This window comes from Protobothrops mucrosquamatus, unplaced genomic scaffold, assembly GCF_001527695.2.
Source record: "Protobothrops mucrosquamatus isolate PMUCROS unplaced genomic scaffold, P.Mucros_1.0 scaffold126, whole genome shotgun sequence".
NCBI classification, from domain to species: Eukaryota; Metazoa; Chordata; class Lepidosauria; order Squamata; family Viperidae; genus Protobothrops; species Protobothrops mucrosquamatus.
In genome coordinates this window covers 726,496-744,383 of record NW_015386493.1, presented here as the reverse complement: position 1 = coordinate 744,383, position 17,888 = coordinate 726,496, and the positions used below count along the sequence as shown (strand labels likewise).

The 17,888-nt window shown below is 38.3% G+C and overlaps 1 protein-coding gene across 2 annotated transcripts; it reads right to left on the bottom strand.

Moving 5' to 3' along the window:
- Positions 1-1,698: 1,698 nt before the first annotated feature.
- OTULIN (OTU deubiquitinase with linear linkage specificity) lies at positions 1,699-17,674 on the bottom strand. Of its 2 annotated transcripts, XM_015813005.2 has the most exons (10): positions 17,562-17,674; positions 16,948-17,042; positions 16,229-16,450; positions 14,033-14,341; positions 10,072-10,148; positions 8,909-9,012; positions 6,185-6,328; positions 5,810-5,935; positions 3,356-3,625; positions 1,699-1,946 (listed from the first exon to the last, which is right to left on the bottom strand). In XM_015813005.2, exons 3-10 carry the CDS (start codon positions 16,426-16,428, stop codon positions 1,752-1,754), a joined length of 1,425 nt encoding a protein of 474 aa, XP_015668491.1. In that variant the 5' UTR covers positions 16,429-16,450; positions 16,948-17,042; positions 17,562-17,674; the 3' UTR covers positions 1,699-1,751. The 2 variants fall into 2 exon arrangements, with proteins under 2 accessions (XP_015668491.1, XP_015668492.1); XM_015813006.1 differs by lacking the exons at positions 14,033-14,341; positions 17,562-17,674 and having other exon boundaries at positions 16,948-17,119.
- Between the last annotated feature and the right edge of the window lie 214 nt (positions 17,675-17,888).

Here is a 17,888-nt window from a genome sequence, read left to right as displayed (position 1 = left end):
CGGCAGCTTACAATATAAAAATTATATTGTGTAAATATGTAATGTAGATGTAAATACATATTATATGCCACCCAGAATAGCAATCAAGTTGGGTGGCCTTACGCATATTGAAAAATTGAATGTGTCCAGAAAAGGTAACTATAGTGGTGAGAGCTAAAGAATGCATTAACATAGAAGAGTTGATTGAAAAAAACAAACCAACCCTGGGAGGTGAAATCAGCAAAACAGAAAATTAAGGGAAGGTTTACCAATAGCCTTCCTGTATCTGATAAACAGACGATGGTGCAGATTTTTTTCTGTTGGTCAAAAGCATGAGTAGAACCATTTGGTGACAGATTAGAGGAAAATGTGTTTCAGCTAAAATCTAGAGGGAAGATTTAATAGTGAGACTTCTACAGCAACAAAGCAGGCTGCCTACCTCCAGTCATGACAGAGAGCTACAAACAGAGGCTGCAGGGCCACCTGGCAATTAAGCAGGCCATTATATTGCACATTCTGCAAAAAAGAGGTGGCTCTCCAAGAATTCTTCCAATTCTGTGAACCTAAATTCTGAAATCACCCCACTCCCATTTCCCATCAAAAACGTAACATGTAATTTATGAAGGCCAATGGTCAGTGGCCAATCATTGCACCTTAAGAGTTGTTCAGATGGCTGTGTGAATATCTGAAACCCCAGTGAAATCAGGGTGGATAAGGACCCTATATGGCTTGTTTAAAAAAAGCTAAAGTTTATTGTCAAGAAAACCGGCAAGATCATCTTAAATTATACAGAGAAAAAATACAATGTAAGTCTTGATTCCGATACTGAATGCTTTGAAAGCTTATAAAAATACTTCACTTACATAAAAAATCATGTTTTGTCTAAATGAGAATTTATAAAGATCCCAAAATCAGTCTCTTGCACTCTAGATCCATCTCTTTGAAATAGTTAAAAACAACAGAGAACGGTTTCATCCTTGTAATGAACCAATTCCATTATTGCCAATTTTCCTCATCTGCTCAGAATTTACACAACAGATTTCAGTGCCAACCCTTACAAAACAGGATTAAGCACGTTTGGATGGGGCAATTAGACAAACATTTGAACAAGCAGCCATTGTTGTTATGTTGATAATCCATTCTATGTAATGGATTACTCACACTTTATAGACTGAAATAGACAATCATAAAAGAAAATGAGCTTTATTTTAAACATGAGCTCCCCAATGGAAATTTTATTAAACTATCCCGGGGGTAGGCAATCTTGGCTTTTTTTATGACTCGTGGACTTCAACTCCCAGAATTCCTGAGCCAGCATGGCTCAGGAATTCTGGGAGTTGAAGTTCATGAGTCATAAAAGTACCAAGATTGTCTACCCCTGAACTATCCTATGAAAGCAACAAGAGGAACTTTTCATATGTCTCTCTTTCCTGTAGTGACACCTACTGGCAAGTCACTCAAATAACAAGTTCATCTGTTCTATATTGGAGGAGTGCACAATCTCCTTTGGGTACAATTCCCCCAAGAAAAGCCCTGTAAAAATTGACCCCCGATTGTACTATAATTGCAATGTGATCAATAGTGAGATATCATATTACCAATTAATCCCCTCTGCCTATAAAGCATTCACCAATCTGGGAGTAAATCTAACTAAATTCAGTGTTCCAAAGTTTTGTTAAATTAACTGTCACAATCCAAATAATATTACAAATTAAGAAGTTTGCTTTTACATCATTTATTCAGTTTATGTAATTGGAAGGGAATCATATCGCTTATACACTGGTCTCTTCACACATTCGGGCAGGAATATTGTAATGTCGGTCATCTTCTGTTATAAGGGTTACCATGGGCCAGGTTTCTTCAGGATCATTGGGATAAAGAGTGATGAATTCTTCTGTTTTGTACTTATACAATCGGTAAACCTGGATGGTATGCTGCAAAGCATAGGCAAGGAGAAACATTTCAACCTAAGAGATGGGAGGGAGAACGAAATCTGATGTTATAAAGAGACAAGCATTAAGGCAGTTTTGATTTCATTGAATAAAGGTAATAGGTTTTCTCCCTATGCTTTCAGACTTCTGATCTACTTAGGAAACTATATACACACAGTGTCAAGCATGCAAGGCTCCACCTTGACCTACTACATGTGCATATATAGTTAAGTTTCTGAATGACTGCAAGAAGAAACCATCTCTGTATATATGTGCCTGAAGCGTCAGTTCTTTTAAATTTAAGCAAACCTAAATAACTTGGCGTCTTCCGGCTATTTTGACTTCAACTCCCATCAGTCCAAGCAGTATGCCAAAGGAAAAAAGATTGAGAAGACATCTGATGGCCATCAAGTTACATACCTTAAACTCTAAAGACTCTATGAACTTCTGAAAGCCAACTCCTTTCAGTTAACAGTCTGATCGGAGACCTTCCTACGGTGTCTTCTCACCCAGATCTTTGTTCTTCTATAGCTGCAGCTCTGCTTCTTCTTTATAGCTCTTTATGTTGCACTCCACTGATGCTTTTTGCTAACCTCAAGCTTTGTCCGGCTTTCAACTCTGTGTGTTGTTTAACTTTTTGTTTTCTCTGGCCAAAGCCCTCAATCACTTTTTAACAACTGGCAGACTGCAAGCTCACTGGCCTATTTGTAACTGCCAAGGAATATAATTAGAACACTTTCTCATGGACTGATCTTTTAAAATTCCACCTAGTTCTAAACTGTCGAGAATGCAACAACTTGGCTCCCATGCTCATCTATTACCTCACACACAATGCATCATGTAGAAGTAAACGCTGCAACATTTTGCGATGTGCAGAACCCAAATAACTTTGTAGTATATAAAACTATTATTAGCAAACCATACAACGCTTAAGACAACCTATTCCCACACTTTTAAAAAACAAAACCTAATAAGCAGTGTTCTGATATCTTATTCAAATAGGCATGAACACACCAGCTGCTTTTCAAACACTGAATAATGACCGTGAGGTACTTTTATTCAAAACCAAGCAGATTGACTACGGAGAAAGAAAGGAAAGTTAAACGTACTGAGCGTGCCTGTCCTTTTCGTGTTTGTTTTTATTTCCAGATGAGTTAACTCCGCTTTATCATAAAACTACATTGACATAATCTGGTAAACCTGAAAGGACTATTCTGCTTTATAGCCTGAGGAACTGCACAGGATGGGGTGGAAGTGGGGTCTCTTCTGAACCTTGCACTAACCATCTGTAGACTTTGCTGTCTTTTAGCATTGAGATGGCTTTTCACCCATTCTCCCAAGGTCTTTCTCATGTTCCTTTCCAGCTGTTGACTGTACTGGATTAATTTTTTAACATTACATTAGGTATCGAATATTCAATTAATAAATGCAAGAATTGTGCTTACCTGTTCAAGGCCTCCCGTGTGACCAAGTTGATTCAAGTGGTTTTCCATTAATTGGGAAGGATTGCTAGATGTGTCTCGAGCAAACAGAAGCCAAGAGAACACAGGGACCTCTTTGCCGTTTTCGCTGTCTTCATACAATTGAATGGCAGTGCTCAGCATAAGAAACTTTACTGCTTCATAGAGCTTGTATTCTTCTTCTTCACTTTTGAAAAGCTCATCACAGGCTGCTTGCCTCTCTACAAAGGTTTTTATGTCACTCATATTTTTCCACTACAACAGGAAATAAACAGTGACTAGATTAACTGGGATGAAAAGATGTCCCTGGTGAAACAAACTGAAACCCTCTAGCACAAGGGTCCCCAACCCCAGGTTGGTGGACCAGTACCGGTCCGTGGCATGCCAGCAACCGGTCTGCACAAACAAGCAAAGCCCCATACGCGAGATGCAGGCAGCACACAAAACCACACCCCCTCCGGTCCACGGAAAAACCTCTCTCCATGGAACCGGTCCCTGGTGCCCAAAAGGTTGGGGACCTCTGCTCTAGCACAATTGATATTCCAACCTTGTTTTGAAGCTCATCAGCTATCAATTGGTACCCTTGAATATTCTCTGACCATGCTGCAGATGACTTGATTTTCAACTCATTAAGCTACCGGTATTTAAAATGTTCAAACAGAGGAGAAAAGGGGGGGGGGGAATCTTCTAATTGGAATGTATCATTCTCCAATTATTGTGAATTGTCACGATCAACTATAATTACTTTATGAAATATAGCTGTTATTAAAAAAAGGCAAGTGCCTAATATATTAATAAAAAAACTCCATATTGTTAATGACAACTTAACCTGTATCACGATGAAGTGCAGAGGTATGTCTTGCAAAAATTATTTAACATTTAAATTGTCTGTGTAACACACAATGAGATTGATTTCTAAGCAGTTTTTATGCAGATCTATTTTTATTTTATACACCATTATTTACTTTTTTCAAAATGCTTTTCGAGATACTTTCAAAATAAAAATTCAATTAATGCACATCAATAAATGTGGCGCAAAACAATCCAGTCTTGCCATTAATTTATTTAATGGATCTACATCTCCACCTTTTCAATGCATACCTGTGCAATAGTGTTAAAACAAGCAACAGAATCTTATCCTAATAATAAAATACATGCAAGAAATGTTCATCAAAGCTGATCTACCTCTATAAATATCAAAAAAAGGAGTTTTAGATTAGCATTCTGAATTACATTTCACTTCAAAGGATATTCTTCTTTTCCAATATATTCTATCCTTTGTCAGCAATCCCCCAACTACATTTAACCCAGGACACACTGATTAGGTTCTGTACAAAACAATAACAATTGTGGATTTGTAATTACAGGTGCAATATTTAATGAATGGGAGATCATTTCAACCTTTCATTATACATTGTCAGTGACCTTTGGTGACCGTTCTTAAACAAAATGAATATAAAGTAGATTTCATTATGAAAAACCTGCCCTAGGATTCATCAATCTGTTCAACCTGTGGCATGAGTTCAGGTGTTTTTCAAGACACACATATTTCTGCTCAGCAATATAAGGGTGGCTGATGAGTAATCACGATAAATAAGGAATAATCACCAGTACTTTTTGCATTTCATTTCTCTCCGACAAACCTGCCACTAATAATGTATTTTCTGTAGATTTATTATTCCAGAAAAAGAGCAAGTCTACCAAGATGAAATGCAATAATGAACTTGTTTGTCTTTAAGATGCTACAAAATTCTGCTTTTACTGCTAACTCAACTTACTTCTGGAAAAGGATTTAAACCACCATGTAGCAAATGAAGGACTATGCAATTATGTTCAATGCATAATATAATTAACTACAATCCAGTTAATTAACTATGGAACTAGTTAATTCCAACATGCTTTATTTTGAGACTCTAGAAAGAGTTCAGAGAAGAGCAGCAAAAATGATTAAGGGACTGGAGGCTAAATTATGTAAAGAACGGTTGCTGGAATTGGGTATGTCTAGTTTAATGAAGAGAAGGACGAGGGGTGACATGATAGCAGTGTTCCAATATCTCAGGGGCTGCCACAAAGAAGAGGGAGTCAAGCTATTCTCCAAAGCACCTGAAGGCAGACAAGAAGCAACAGATGGAAACTAATCAAGGAGAGAAGCAACGTAGAACTAAGGAGAAATTTCCTGACAGTTAGAACAATTAATCAGTGGAACGGCTTTCTTCCAGAGGTTGTGGGTATTGCAACACTGGAGATTTTTAAGATGAGATTTGACAGCCATGTCTGAAATGACATAGTTTCCTGCCTGAGCAGGGGGTTGGACTAGATGACCTCCAAGGTCCCTTCTAACTTTATTATTTTTTTTGTTTTTATATGTTTAGAAACCAGGTTGCCTAGATAAGACTGCTAAGCTGCAACTATTTCATTTTCATACATTATTACTTGTACCTTTCTTTTTAGTAACATCAAACAATCTTTAATTTCATCCATTAGGCTTTCCACTTTACTTGTCCATGTGTGCCTGAGTCGCCATTGAGTGATCCATTCATATCTGACCATCAGCTTCTCCGGTAACTGAAAGGTTCAGATATTAAGTGTTAACATTTATTAGAAAGTTGAAAAAAAATGATTATTTAAGTATTACATTTTTAATTAAGCTTCTTATCCCCAGAAACCTAAAGCTATTTAATAAGCCATTTAAAGGTGTGTGTTTTTAAAATGCTTCAGTATTCCAATAAACACCTATGGCTGATGAATAAAACTCCAAAGCAGAAATGATCTTAAGTCTGCCTATGAAATAAAGTGGTTGAATATGAGGCCTACCGATATGAGGTCTTCTTTCTGAAGCCACTGAGGAAGGTGACCAGCTTGGCTGAGAGCTTGAAATAAGGTCGCCCGGAGAGCACAGTAATTATCTCCTCGCACTCTTCTTATTGAAATAAATTTATGTGAAACAGCTTCATAGCCCTGTATTAAAAATCATAATCTGATAGAGACGGTCCTAGCTCAACAGGATAATGGAGTTGTCATGTTACCTAGAGTTCTAAACCAATCATCAACATTTGCCCGAAGTTAATAATCACAACTGCTAACTTGTTGCTGAATACATGCACTATATCATCCACAGTATTCCCAAATGTCATGTTTGGACACCCTCCCAAAATAAAATAAATATTTAGAACTGTCTGAAATCTTGTGAGATTTGGTAATCTGCAAAATCTGATTGAACTATAGATTATTTGCATCATCATCACCATACAAATTCAACATCCTGAAAAAGACTGCAGCTAATGTGACAGCTCCCTTTATACACTCATAAACAATAATCTAATTCATAATTTAGACTACTGGGAATGAGGCTGGAGAGCGCCTTAGAATCACATCTTCCCCTCCCACTCCCAATTTTTCTTTTTTTTTTTGCACGTGGAAAGAAGATAATGACACTTTTCACTTAACCACACAACTTCAAAGAACCTGAGCTGCACTCTAAGCTCCTTTAAACAAGCCAAGATAAAGCAGCAATTGGATGTTCAAATTGGTAACAGCATAAACATCCTGGGAGGAGAAATCTAGTTATGACAAAAACTTTGGGAAGGGATGGTGAGTGAGCCATGCTAAGGAAGAAGATGAGGCTGTAAATAAGGACTTTTGATCAGAGATGTTTGCCTGATGCAGCAAGACTCTTTTTCTATTCCTCTATCTTTTCTTATCCATCTTTATTATTTTTATAAATAATTCAAGGCAATGAAAATACCCAATACTCTTTCCTATTTTCTCTGCAACAACCCCCATGAAGTGAGTTGGGCTAAAAAAGAGTAACTGGCCCGAAGTCACCCAACCGGTTCTCATGCCTAAATGGGACTAGAACTCACAATCTCCCAGTTTCTAGCCTAGATCTAACTGGCTCTCATACTTATTTTACTTGCACAATTGCTCTTCATCAGTGTTTTACTAAATTCTTGGAACTGAAGTCTGCAGGTCTTAAAGTTGCTAAATTTGATAAACATTGCACTACATTCTTCCTATCCACCTCAAGCAGAATTACAATGGGTAAAAAATCCCCACCCACTTACAAAATTGGAAACTCCAGAGTTATCTTTTTACATATTAAAAACAAGATTTGACTCTCAGTTGTTATGTGAATCAAAACTGATAACATTCTTTATGATGCACAATAAGATTAGTCATTTTCTCTTTTTCAAATCTGTAAGATTCTTAAGACACCAAGATCACGCCTATTAAAGCCCTTCATGGAATATGGCTGGATTATTTGCAGGGCCACTCATCTGTAGTTGTGTCTGCCTATCCTGCAAGATCTGAGAGAGTGGCTGTGCTTCAAATTACCTTTTTAAAACTATGTCATCTATGTCAGTGTAGCTGGAATAGCATCCCTGCCCTAAGATTTGGGTGGATGTGTAGCTGTTGGCTTCTGCAAGGCTTTAAAAACTCTTTTTTCCCCCCAAGCACTGGGACAAGATTTTGGATAAGTCTGTTAAAGGGGAGTTAAAGCGCATTATGGACTTGGTTATTTTAATAGTTGGTTAATGCTAGATAGATTTTGATTATTATATTTGTAACCCTGTGTTCAGCTCTGGGAAGTGGGGGAGGGGGAGGGAGGAGTTTTGGGGTGGGCATGGGGGTTTATACTGTAATCTTCATAAAACTTTTAACAATAAAAAAAAGATTTTGGATAAGTCCATCTGAAAAAAATGTTTTTGATTTTTGTACCTTCAAGTCAGTTTTTAACTCCTGGCGACTGCCTAGCAAGTCCCTGCAGCTTTTTGGGTAAGATTTCAGAAGTGGTTTGCCATTGCCTGCTTCTTAGGGCTGAGACAGAGTGACTGGCCCAAGATCACCCAGCTGACTTTCTGCCTAAGGTACGAGGACTAGAGCTCATAGACTCTGAATTTCTAGCTTGATACCTTAACCACTATATCAAACTGCCTCTTCTGAAAAATGGTTTAGCCTCAATTTATGTTGTTTTTATGTACTGCTTTCATGGTATCTATATTCATGGTTTATCTTTTTGTGTGTGTTTTAATCCTCAAGGTGGCCAGAATTGCAATTTTAAAACTGGGTGGTCATATAAAATAAATAATAAATGCCTTATCTGATCATCTGATCAATTTCTCCTTCAGTCCGAACAAAAGGAATCCAATTATGAGCATAATTTTGCAAACATAAATTGCACCGAAACATCACACTGAGAAGAGCTGGGTGCACCTTGAGCGATTTGTATGCAATAATCGTTCCTACACTGCATCTTTCTACAAAATAACCATATAAATTAGATTAAATCTAAATTAAAGGCCATTATCTTTTACAATTTCCCAAAATAAACTTTATTTTCAATTCTGCAATTACCAAAAATACAAAGAACAATTTACCCATGATAAACAATTTATACTCTGACTTTTGTGTAAATATTAATCATTGAGGTTTCACTAGAATATGTCTATATTTATTACTATATTTTCAAGAAAAGAACAATTCGGATTTAGATCCTGAAAAGAGAAATTCCCTACACAGAGAAACAGGAGAACAGACCTTCCGAATACATTCAGCGTGGGATGTGTTTCCTCGCCACTCTTCTTGGCAATAATCCATGATATCTACTTCAGGTTCAATACTTAGCTTATTTTCTAGAAAATCTAAATTTAATTAAGACAAGAAAATTACATTTAAGTTAAACATCAGAAAACTCCACTCTACATTTCTTTAAAAAGTATCTCCACATGCAGATGGAAATGGCCAGGATTTTCCATCAGTTGCAGATTCCCTGTATCTGGAATGTTTGATCCTCCTTGGAATAAAATACATACACTTTTCATTTGTCAAATGTAATGTCTTCTAAGTGTTCCCATTTATTTGCTAGTATAAGGGTGGGTCTTTCACGCAGATGCAATTAATATGAAAACAAATATGATACTATGTGCACCAAAACCATGTCATGATAAAAATCCAGGGTCTGGTAATTTATCATTTAAAATATTGCAATACTTTATGTATGTGTATGTATACATAATTTTGCAGCAAGAGTACTAATTAGAACTGGGTGCTACGAATGACAGTTGTACAAAGCTTTGAAAAATGTGCTTTCCAGTATTGAAGATTTGCATGAAAAACCTCTTTGAATTTATTATATAAATTACATAAAATGTTGGAATTGATTGTTGTTTTCTTCTAAACATTTTTTTTACTTGTTTGGCACATGACCTTTGAACATTCTTAAGTACAATAACTTTGTTGTTAAGTCTGGTTTCTTTAAGAAGAAACTGGACAGCCACTTGTCTGAAATAGTATAGGATCTCCTGGTTGAGCAGTGGGTTGGACTAGAAGACCTCCAAGGTCCCTTCCAACTCTATTCTGTAACTAACTTTCTCTGACATTGACAAATTCTATCTTTTAGATTAAGAACCGGTTTATTGGGCCTGATTTTCAGTATACCTTGTATATTTGCATAGAAAAGTAATTACTATGGCTGCTGCTTTTATTATTTATTCCATTGTGGAATTCAATTTCTTTGGTCTTTATTATGTAATTTTAGTCTTTGCTCCAAATTTTTATCTTTTAAGCTGCCCTGGGGGAAAAATGATTTTGAAGGGCAGCATACTGTACCAATTTTTTTTTAAGTCAACAAGTGCTAGGTGTTGATTTATGCATCATCCAGCATAGGCCTTACGCCATAAAGAAATACTTTTGAAATGTACCTGAAGAATCTGTCCCAATCTCAAGTAACACTTTCTCTCTCTCTATTTCATCCGCATCACGGTACAGGTCCTCCTCACTGCAACAACATTGATATACACTTCACGCAACAGGAAAGACTGAATTCACAGAGATATCTTTCTCAGCAAAAGGAGCTAGGCAGCTTTTCTCAGGCAATAGTTGTCAATTAAGGTTGTCCATGCTGCAAACCTGATTTGGAAGAAATGCTTCAGAACTCATGCAGCACCCCTCTTCTGCTCATTAAAGCAACTGAATCATTTTTTCAAGCTTTTGCCCAAACTTGAAAACAAAAGAGATGACTTGGGTGACAATTAAAGCAGGCTTATGTATACTTTGGAGTTCTTCTAGCCCAGAGGTCCCCAACCTTTTGGGCATCAGGGACCGGTTACGTGGAGAAAGTTTTTTTCCGCAGACCGGAGTGTGTGTAGTTTTGGTGCTGCCTGCATCCTGTGGATGGGGCTTTGCTTGTTTGTGCAGCCCAGTAGCTGGCATGCCGCAGCCTGGTACTGGTCCAAAGACCGGGGGTTGGGGACCTCTATTCTAGCCTATTGAAGAATTTTTCCCCATCCCCTTGTTTAAATCCATGTGTAACTGGTATTAGGACAGCACATACTTTGAAATCTATTCAGAAGTGCTTTGGAATGTGCATAAATGCAGCACCTCTCTTATCAATTAAAGTAGCAACCTCATTTTTCAACTGCTTCTGAATTATTTGCAAAGTGCACATAACCATTATGTACATGTGCACTGAAAAGGGGAAGGGGGAACTTCTTAAACACATTACAAGTACTCCAAATTATATATCCTCAAATGTAAATAATTTGAAGACATACCTTTACTCCTCTGGACCATAACAACTCTAACAGATTGTTGCCTCCCAGATTAGAATGCATTTTGCTGGTGATTGCAGAACCTTAAAGGGGAATTAAAATTAGGTTTTATTAAGAAAGCAGCCAGTATTCCACCAGATACATAAATAAATATAATCTAATAATGTTGCCCTAGTAACTTCTTGGCACAATAAAATGCCTTCCATCAAAGGAATGGGGAGGAGAATGATTTTGGACTTAACGTTAGTATAGCCTCAAAATCAGTGCCAGAGTATTAGCACCACCCTGGAAAGAAAAAGGAAAAAAAAGCCCTGGTGTTCCATTCTTAGGGTATTTGATTGTGCCCTATATTGGATGTTCAGTTAATTGAGAGCAACTGACTTCAAATGAGTCCTTTACTCCCAATCAATTAAAATAAGAGTACATAATTTTCTGAATGCAGAATCCAAACTACCCTATTTGTGCATCTGAAAAACTTTAACGAAATATTGCATAAAAGATTTTCCCATTTTTACTTCTGCTGATAGTTCTTTTAAATATATCAGATGAAGAAAGAAAACATTCGTATTACTTTAATTCGAAGAAAGTTACAGGAAGATTAATTTTCCCACAAGTAGATTCATGGGGTATTTTGGATGTTACTCTTGCAACATTGTGTCCTTTTAAATCTGTAACTCTTAAACTGTATGACCCTATTACTCCTTTTCCCTGTCTCAAATTATGTGATTAGCCCACCAAAAAAAACAGACTGTGGTGTTTTACATAAGCATCTCGACAGTGTCAGTCCCAAACTGGATCCTTGACTCACAAACAATAACAAACTGCATCCTTAACCCCGGTTTAATAACCATTGTTTTAAATGAAACTTTCCCAACCTGGTAACTGCTAGAAGACAGAATAACTCCAATAATTTTTAGTTAGCATATCAACTTGATATGTAGCTTAAAAATATCTTGGATCTAGGCAGGTAGGATATAAATGAATGCTAAGAGTAATAATTCAAATATTGTTGTAATGACCCACAACAGTGGAGTGACATTGGTATTTTTCCTAACCTTCCTCTAACCTCTCTAACCCTTGTGCAGGAAAACCAATTTTATTTTTGTTGTGTCAAGGTCAGTGGTGGGATTCAGCCGGTTCACATCAGTTCGGCAGAACCGGTAGCTAATTTTTTTGTTGCCCAGGCCCAGAATGGACTTCCGGAAGCAGCATCCACACAGAGAACCGGTTGTTCACATATTTGAATCCCACCACTGGTCAAGGTGCTGCACAAACTCTTGCACTGCATCTCAAGTTATATGGCAGTCCAACGTGCCTGTATCACAAAAAAAAAAAATCTTCCATAGTTTTCAAATAATATTTTCTAAATTCTGAGAAATATAACTTTGAATCCAACTCTGCTTCACTTCCTCTTCCTCCTCCTCAAAAAAAAGTTAATTTAGCTATTTTCAAAGGGTAAAAAAACAGGGACAATAGCCAACTTGGTGTCAAAGTGTTACCATGTGCGTCAGATAGTAAAATGAACATAGAATTACTTACAGGAGTCTAATGAGCAAATTGCAAGGATGCTCAAGGGTAGGTGCATCATCACCATCAAAATGCATGCTAAGTCATCCCACTGGGCAGTAGAAGACAGCAATCTGTGATTTTTAAAGACTTGAAAAACAAAAGTAGCTTTTAGCTTTCACAGGCTGGTACTCCACTTCTTTGTCTAAAAGTCTAAACCCCTAAGAACCACCTGGGCTCATTTTACCAGCTGTTGACTTCTATCTTCACCAGTCTAGCATCCTCCCATCCACTTTGATCTTCACTGGAAATTTTGAAAGTTGCGGTCCAATATATCTGGACAGCTTTTGATTATTTTGATTAGCTAGTTGTGATGTACACAAATGGCAGGATGCTATGATGGTCATAAATGGGCTCTAGTTGCAAAATGCCTAAACGGCAAATACAAGTCTGCAGAGACACTGTGCCCTGCAGGTCATAAACACAAGGACTGATCATAAAGTTACATTTTCAGTGCATCCTAACTTCAAATGGTTGCTAAACAAGATGGTTGGTAGTGTGTATTTAGAGATGTATGTGTATTTATATCCTTGCATAAACACAAACACACACACAAACACACACACATGGCAGTTTGATGAAGGGAACTTTCAGGTATAATGCTAGATCAACAGTAAGTATAAGAACACTGTAAAGAATAACAAAATGTAGTTTTCTTTTGGCAACAGTTAATTCTTACTGATCTTTAGTAAATTGAATATTACAGAAAACCGACTGTGCAATAAGTCAGACATATCACTATTACAGAAATTTTGGGCACAACTGTTTGTGGAGGCTTCACATTCTCTTACATTTCTTTATCCCTATAATAATGGCTTTGAGAATTTTTGTACCATAGTTCAACATTTTGGATTAAGAAAAAAAACTAGGTGTTCTCACACAAATCTTTACTAGGAGCTGACCACCTCCTCCTATATAGCAGTGTTTCTCAACCTAGACAATTTTAAGGCATGTGGACTTCAACTCCCAGAATTCCACAGCCAGCAATGCTGGCTGTGGAATTCTGGGAGTTGAAGTCCACATGCCTTAAAATTGTCAAAGTTGAGAAACACTGCAGTATATAGCTTTACAAGTCATTAAAATACTAGTAATTACTGAGAGATCAAAAAGAATTAGAATACCAAATATGCAGACTTGCTGAAAATGGGGTTCCCCCCCCCCAAAGTAATACCAACATAGAGAAATTCAATGAAAGAAAACAAAATTAGACAAATCTAAATCAATTTTAGAGTTAAAAGTAAGGAGTTTAAAGGAGTTAGGACTGTAAGTTGAGAAATAAATACCACTTAATAATGGTCTTAAGTTTTAAATATTAAAATAATAGGGAGGTGGAAAGAAGTTATGCAAGAAAGTGGAGACCGCAGCTTGTTTCTTTCTTTCTTTCTTTTTTTGTAAAACAGCCTTCAGGGAGCCAACATTTTGATCCTACCATCATATCAGCCCCTAAAATTCTTCATGTATATATTAAGCACCTGAAAAACCTCAGTTAACTAAGTCACAAACTTTGAAATATACGTGCATAGCAAAACTGATGGCAGGAACTCACAAGTCTACAGAGAACCCCATTGGGCAAGGGATGATTGATGCAGGCAGTTCTTTCCTCTTGAAATAATTCTCTTGGTGGACTACCGATGCTTTCAAGATATCGGCTTGAGCCCTCTGCAAGTGACATGCACTATCTTCATCGGCAATTAATTTGTGGCTGATGCTCGTGCTTGACATTTTATCACAAGGAGGGCCTTTTTCTTTTTTGCCTTTAGAAAACGACAGATTAAAAAAACCTTTTCTCCGTTTTTCTTCGGTGATAACCGGAGGCCCTGATGCCTTCCTTGCCTTTGGCTGTGACATCCTAGGGCTATGAGAAAAACAGGCATATATGTATGTGCTGCATTACTTATACGATTAAATTTAAGGCAAATGTTAGACCTGAGGACAGTTGCTTGGCCGGACCTGACCAACCAAATCCCCCAGGTTGAAGATGGCCAGATGCTTCTCAGTTTGTCACTACCTTGTGGCTAATTCCATGCAGGACGCTTAATGAACACCCACTGTATTGTCAGAAATGATTAATGGTAGAGACAGAGATATGGCTAAAACAGTGATGGCGAACCTATGGCATGGGTGCCAGAGGCGGCACTCGGAGCCCTCTCTGTGGGCACACGTGGCGTTGCCCTAGCCTTGCCTCCCCCTGCGACCCCCTCTCCAGCAGCCCCCCTGAAGGAGAGTTGCCCCCGAGCGTGACCCACACGGAGCAGTGCAGCCAAGGACATGGCAGCCAGGCAGCGTAGACAAGACTCTGCCCTCACACCCCATCATGCAGTTGATGCTGCAGGGTGCGGGCAGAGGGTGTGGCCGCCATAGCACTGCTGTCTGGACGATCTGCAGTGGGCCCTGGAGGTGGTGAGTGGTCCTGTGGGCAGGCGGGATGGGGATGGGGGGCAGAGCGGGGGCAGGGCAGGGAGTGGAGCAGGGGTGGGTCCAGTTTTTGGGCACTCGGTCTTTAAAAGGTTCGCCATCACTGGGCTAGAACATATTTCATTACAGGAAAGTTTATCATTTTCAAAGTTATATGATGTTTACTCTTCAAATGATTATTGTAAGAAAAATGGGGAAACTAAAAGTATATTGCAATTGAACATAATTTTACTGCCTACTACCTATCATTTTTCCAATGCTTCCATGAACTAGGATCATATTCAAAGTCCGTTAATGGGTATCTAAGATGCTATTCAAGATTAGGAAAATTAATCTTATTTTTATGAGTTTTACTTGGAAAATCAGTGCATATTTTATCAGCCATTCATATTTCTTAATAAGCAAAGCAGCGTTCTCCAACTTATTGTCCTCAGGTAATATTAAACTACAACTCCCAAATGCTCAGCTGGTAGAGTCAATATGCTGGTTAGAAATTCTACAAACTAGTCTAATACATCCGGACAGGACTAGATTGAAGGAAGGCAGCTATAAAGCAATAAGAAAAAGAACAAGACAACAACAAAAAGCTAATCCTTCCATGAAAAAATATTACTAAAGTTTGTTTTCCACATATATATTTTTTCCTTTGACTTTCACTTATTCAGAATAATAAAACAGACACTTTCTGCTGGGTTGGGGAACCTACAGCATCTTACTAATCCATGATGGTTAAACCAGAAAAATGCAAATATGTTTATGGGAGAGCAGTTACTGCACAACATTTATTATTACCATTAAAGCTTTATCCTGCCTATCTATCTTACATTAATGCAAGGTACCTAATCCTTCAATCTCCTATTTTACCCATAAAACAACCCTGTAAGGCTGAGTTGGGCTCAGCGGGCTCAGCTGTCATTCTATAAATAAGGGGCCCTAAGAATTCAACAGCTAAAATTGTCTAAACCAGGGATAGGCAACCTTGGCTCTTTTATGACTCGTGGAATTCAACTCCCAGAATCCCTGAGCCAGCATGGCTGGCTCAGGAATTCTGGGAGTTGAAGTCCACGAGTCATAAAAGAGCCAAAATTGCCTACCCCTGGTCTAAACCATTCAGATTTGAGATGAGAAGAGAATCTGATAAAAGAAACAGCAAAAATACAGGGTACAAAGTATCCCTTCCCATAAACCTTATCATTTTTTTTAAAAAAAGCAATGCCACTATTATTTAATGTACATTTCCTCCCAAACCAGAATATACCGATCTGTTAGAAATACAAGCAGGTGTGCTTTAAATATACTATTTCATTTAGCTGATGATAGAGCTTACCTTTCTTGGACATATGGTACCTGGATGCTACTTAACTTAAATCGCTTAGTATCGTCCGTCACCATTGTACTGTGGGGACCAGCATAAGCTCGACTCTCTGGATGAGATTTTTGCTTCGTTAGTTTATTCTCATCTTCTACCGCAGCAGCTTTTCCATCATCAACTATCTTGCATAACAGCCCATCTTTATCTGTGCTCATCTCTAGTGGGTTGGCCGAATGACTAATAGGAGAAGATTGGCAAAAGACAGGATTTTAAGTATCTTTGCAAGAAAGAGAAACCAGCCAGTCACAGATATAGATAGGCACAGTAATAAATATAGGGAGATAACAGGGCTCCGTAAAATAACAATCCTAAAAGCCTTTGGGAAATGTACGTGAGCCCCAAGTTAAGTTAGTTAGCTTATTATAAGTACAGTAACTTAACTATAAGTATAGTCGGTAGTGTAAGTACTACAAGTAAACTGCGTTTTATTTCGACTGAATACCTAGTTGTAAGAACTACGCGGAAAGAAATGGAATGGGACGTCGAAACTCAAGATCTGAATGTTAGCTTGTCGTTTGCCAACGTTCCATATTAGACTCAAACAAGACGCGATTGGCAGGAAGCTTGCAAAAGGATCGACCGAGGCTTCCGACAGCCCGCAATTATTCACGCCGCCTTAAAGCGCTACCTGAACAGAAAAACAACCGATTAAGTGGCGGAGCTGTAAATATTACCTTTTATTGCAATCAGTCTCGTATTCTCGAGCGACACCAGAAAGGAACGCCCGGGCGTTTTGCGGAATCACTTTTCCTTCCGTATTCTCTATAGACTGCCGATGATAGACATAGACAATTCAGAGCTCATTTCCGAGTTCGCTTTGAATGATCAAAAAGAGCATTTACTACCGGTATAGAGTTAAAAAAAATAATAATAACAGCAGGAGTCATAGCTAGATTAGGAAGCAGAAAGTGTCTGCCGTCTCCGCCACGACATCGCCAGATATTAAACCAGACTGGAATCCTGGATCTTTTGAAGCAACGCTTATATTTTTAAAAGAATAAAAAGCTTTCCTACAAATTACCGTCCAACGCACGAAGTTCATGTTTTCCTGGAAAAGTAATTGCATTGAAAGCCACTATTAAGTTCCCGCGTTTCAAATAGCGCTTACTCCAGGTTTAGTTGAGGTTTTAAAAACCAAGCATTTAAAATACTGGATTCGAGTCTTTCCTTTTAATGGCGCAAACTCCTATTCCCCCGAAGGGAAATAAAGGCAGTTTAAAGAACGGGAGGGGGGGGGAGAGTTCCTTCTAGCAAAGAAAGTTCCTTTGCAACTTTCCTCTTTTCGTACCTCTATGATTTTCACATTCACAGCTGCCTCCTGTAACCCTCCTTCTCTGACGTCTGAGTTGCAACTGTGCCAGAGGTTCCTCAGCCCTGTTAGGGTCGGATTTTTTCCCGACATAAAGGATTTTTCTGGATTTGGGGGCCAGCTCGCTCCCTCTCTTTGGCCTTGGATCGCAGTAGCTTTCTGGAGGCTGAGTCGGACAGGAGCTTCACTTGGAAAGGCAGCTCCTGGGGGCGGAGCCAGCGTTTGACCTCGTGGGCGGGACCACGGGAGACTTGGGAAGTGGCAATGTTCTCTCTAAGACAGTGCTGTTACTACGTCAGTATCACT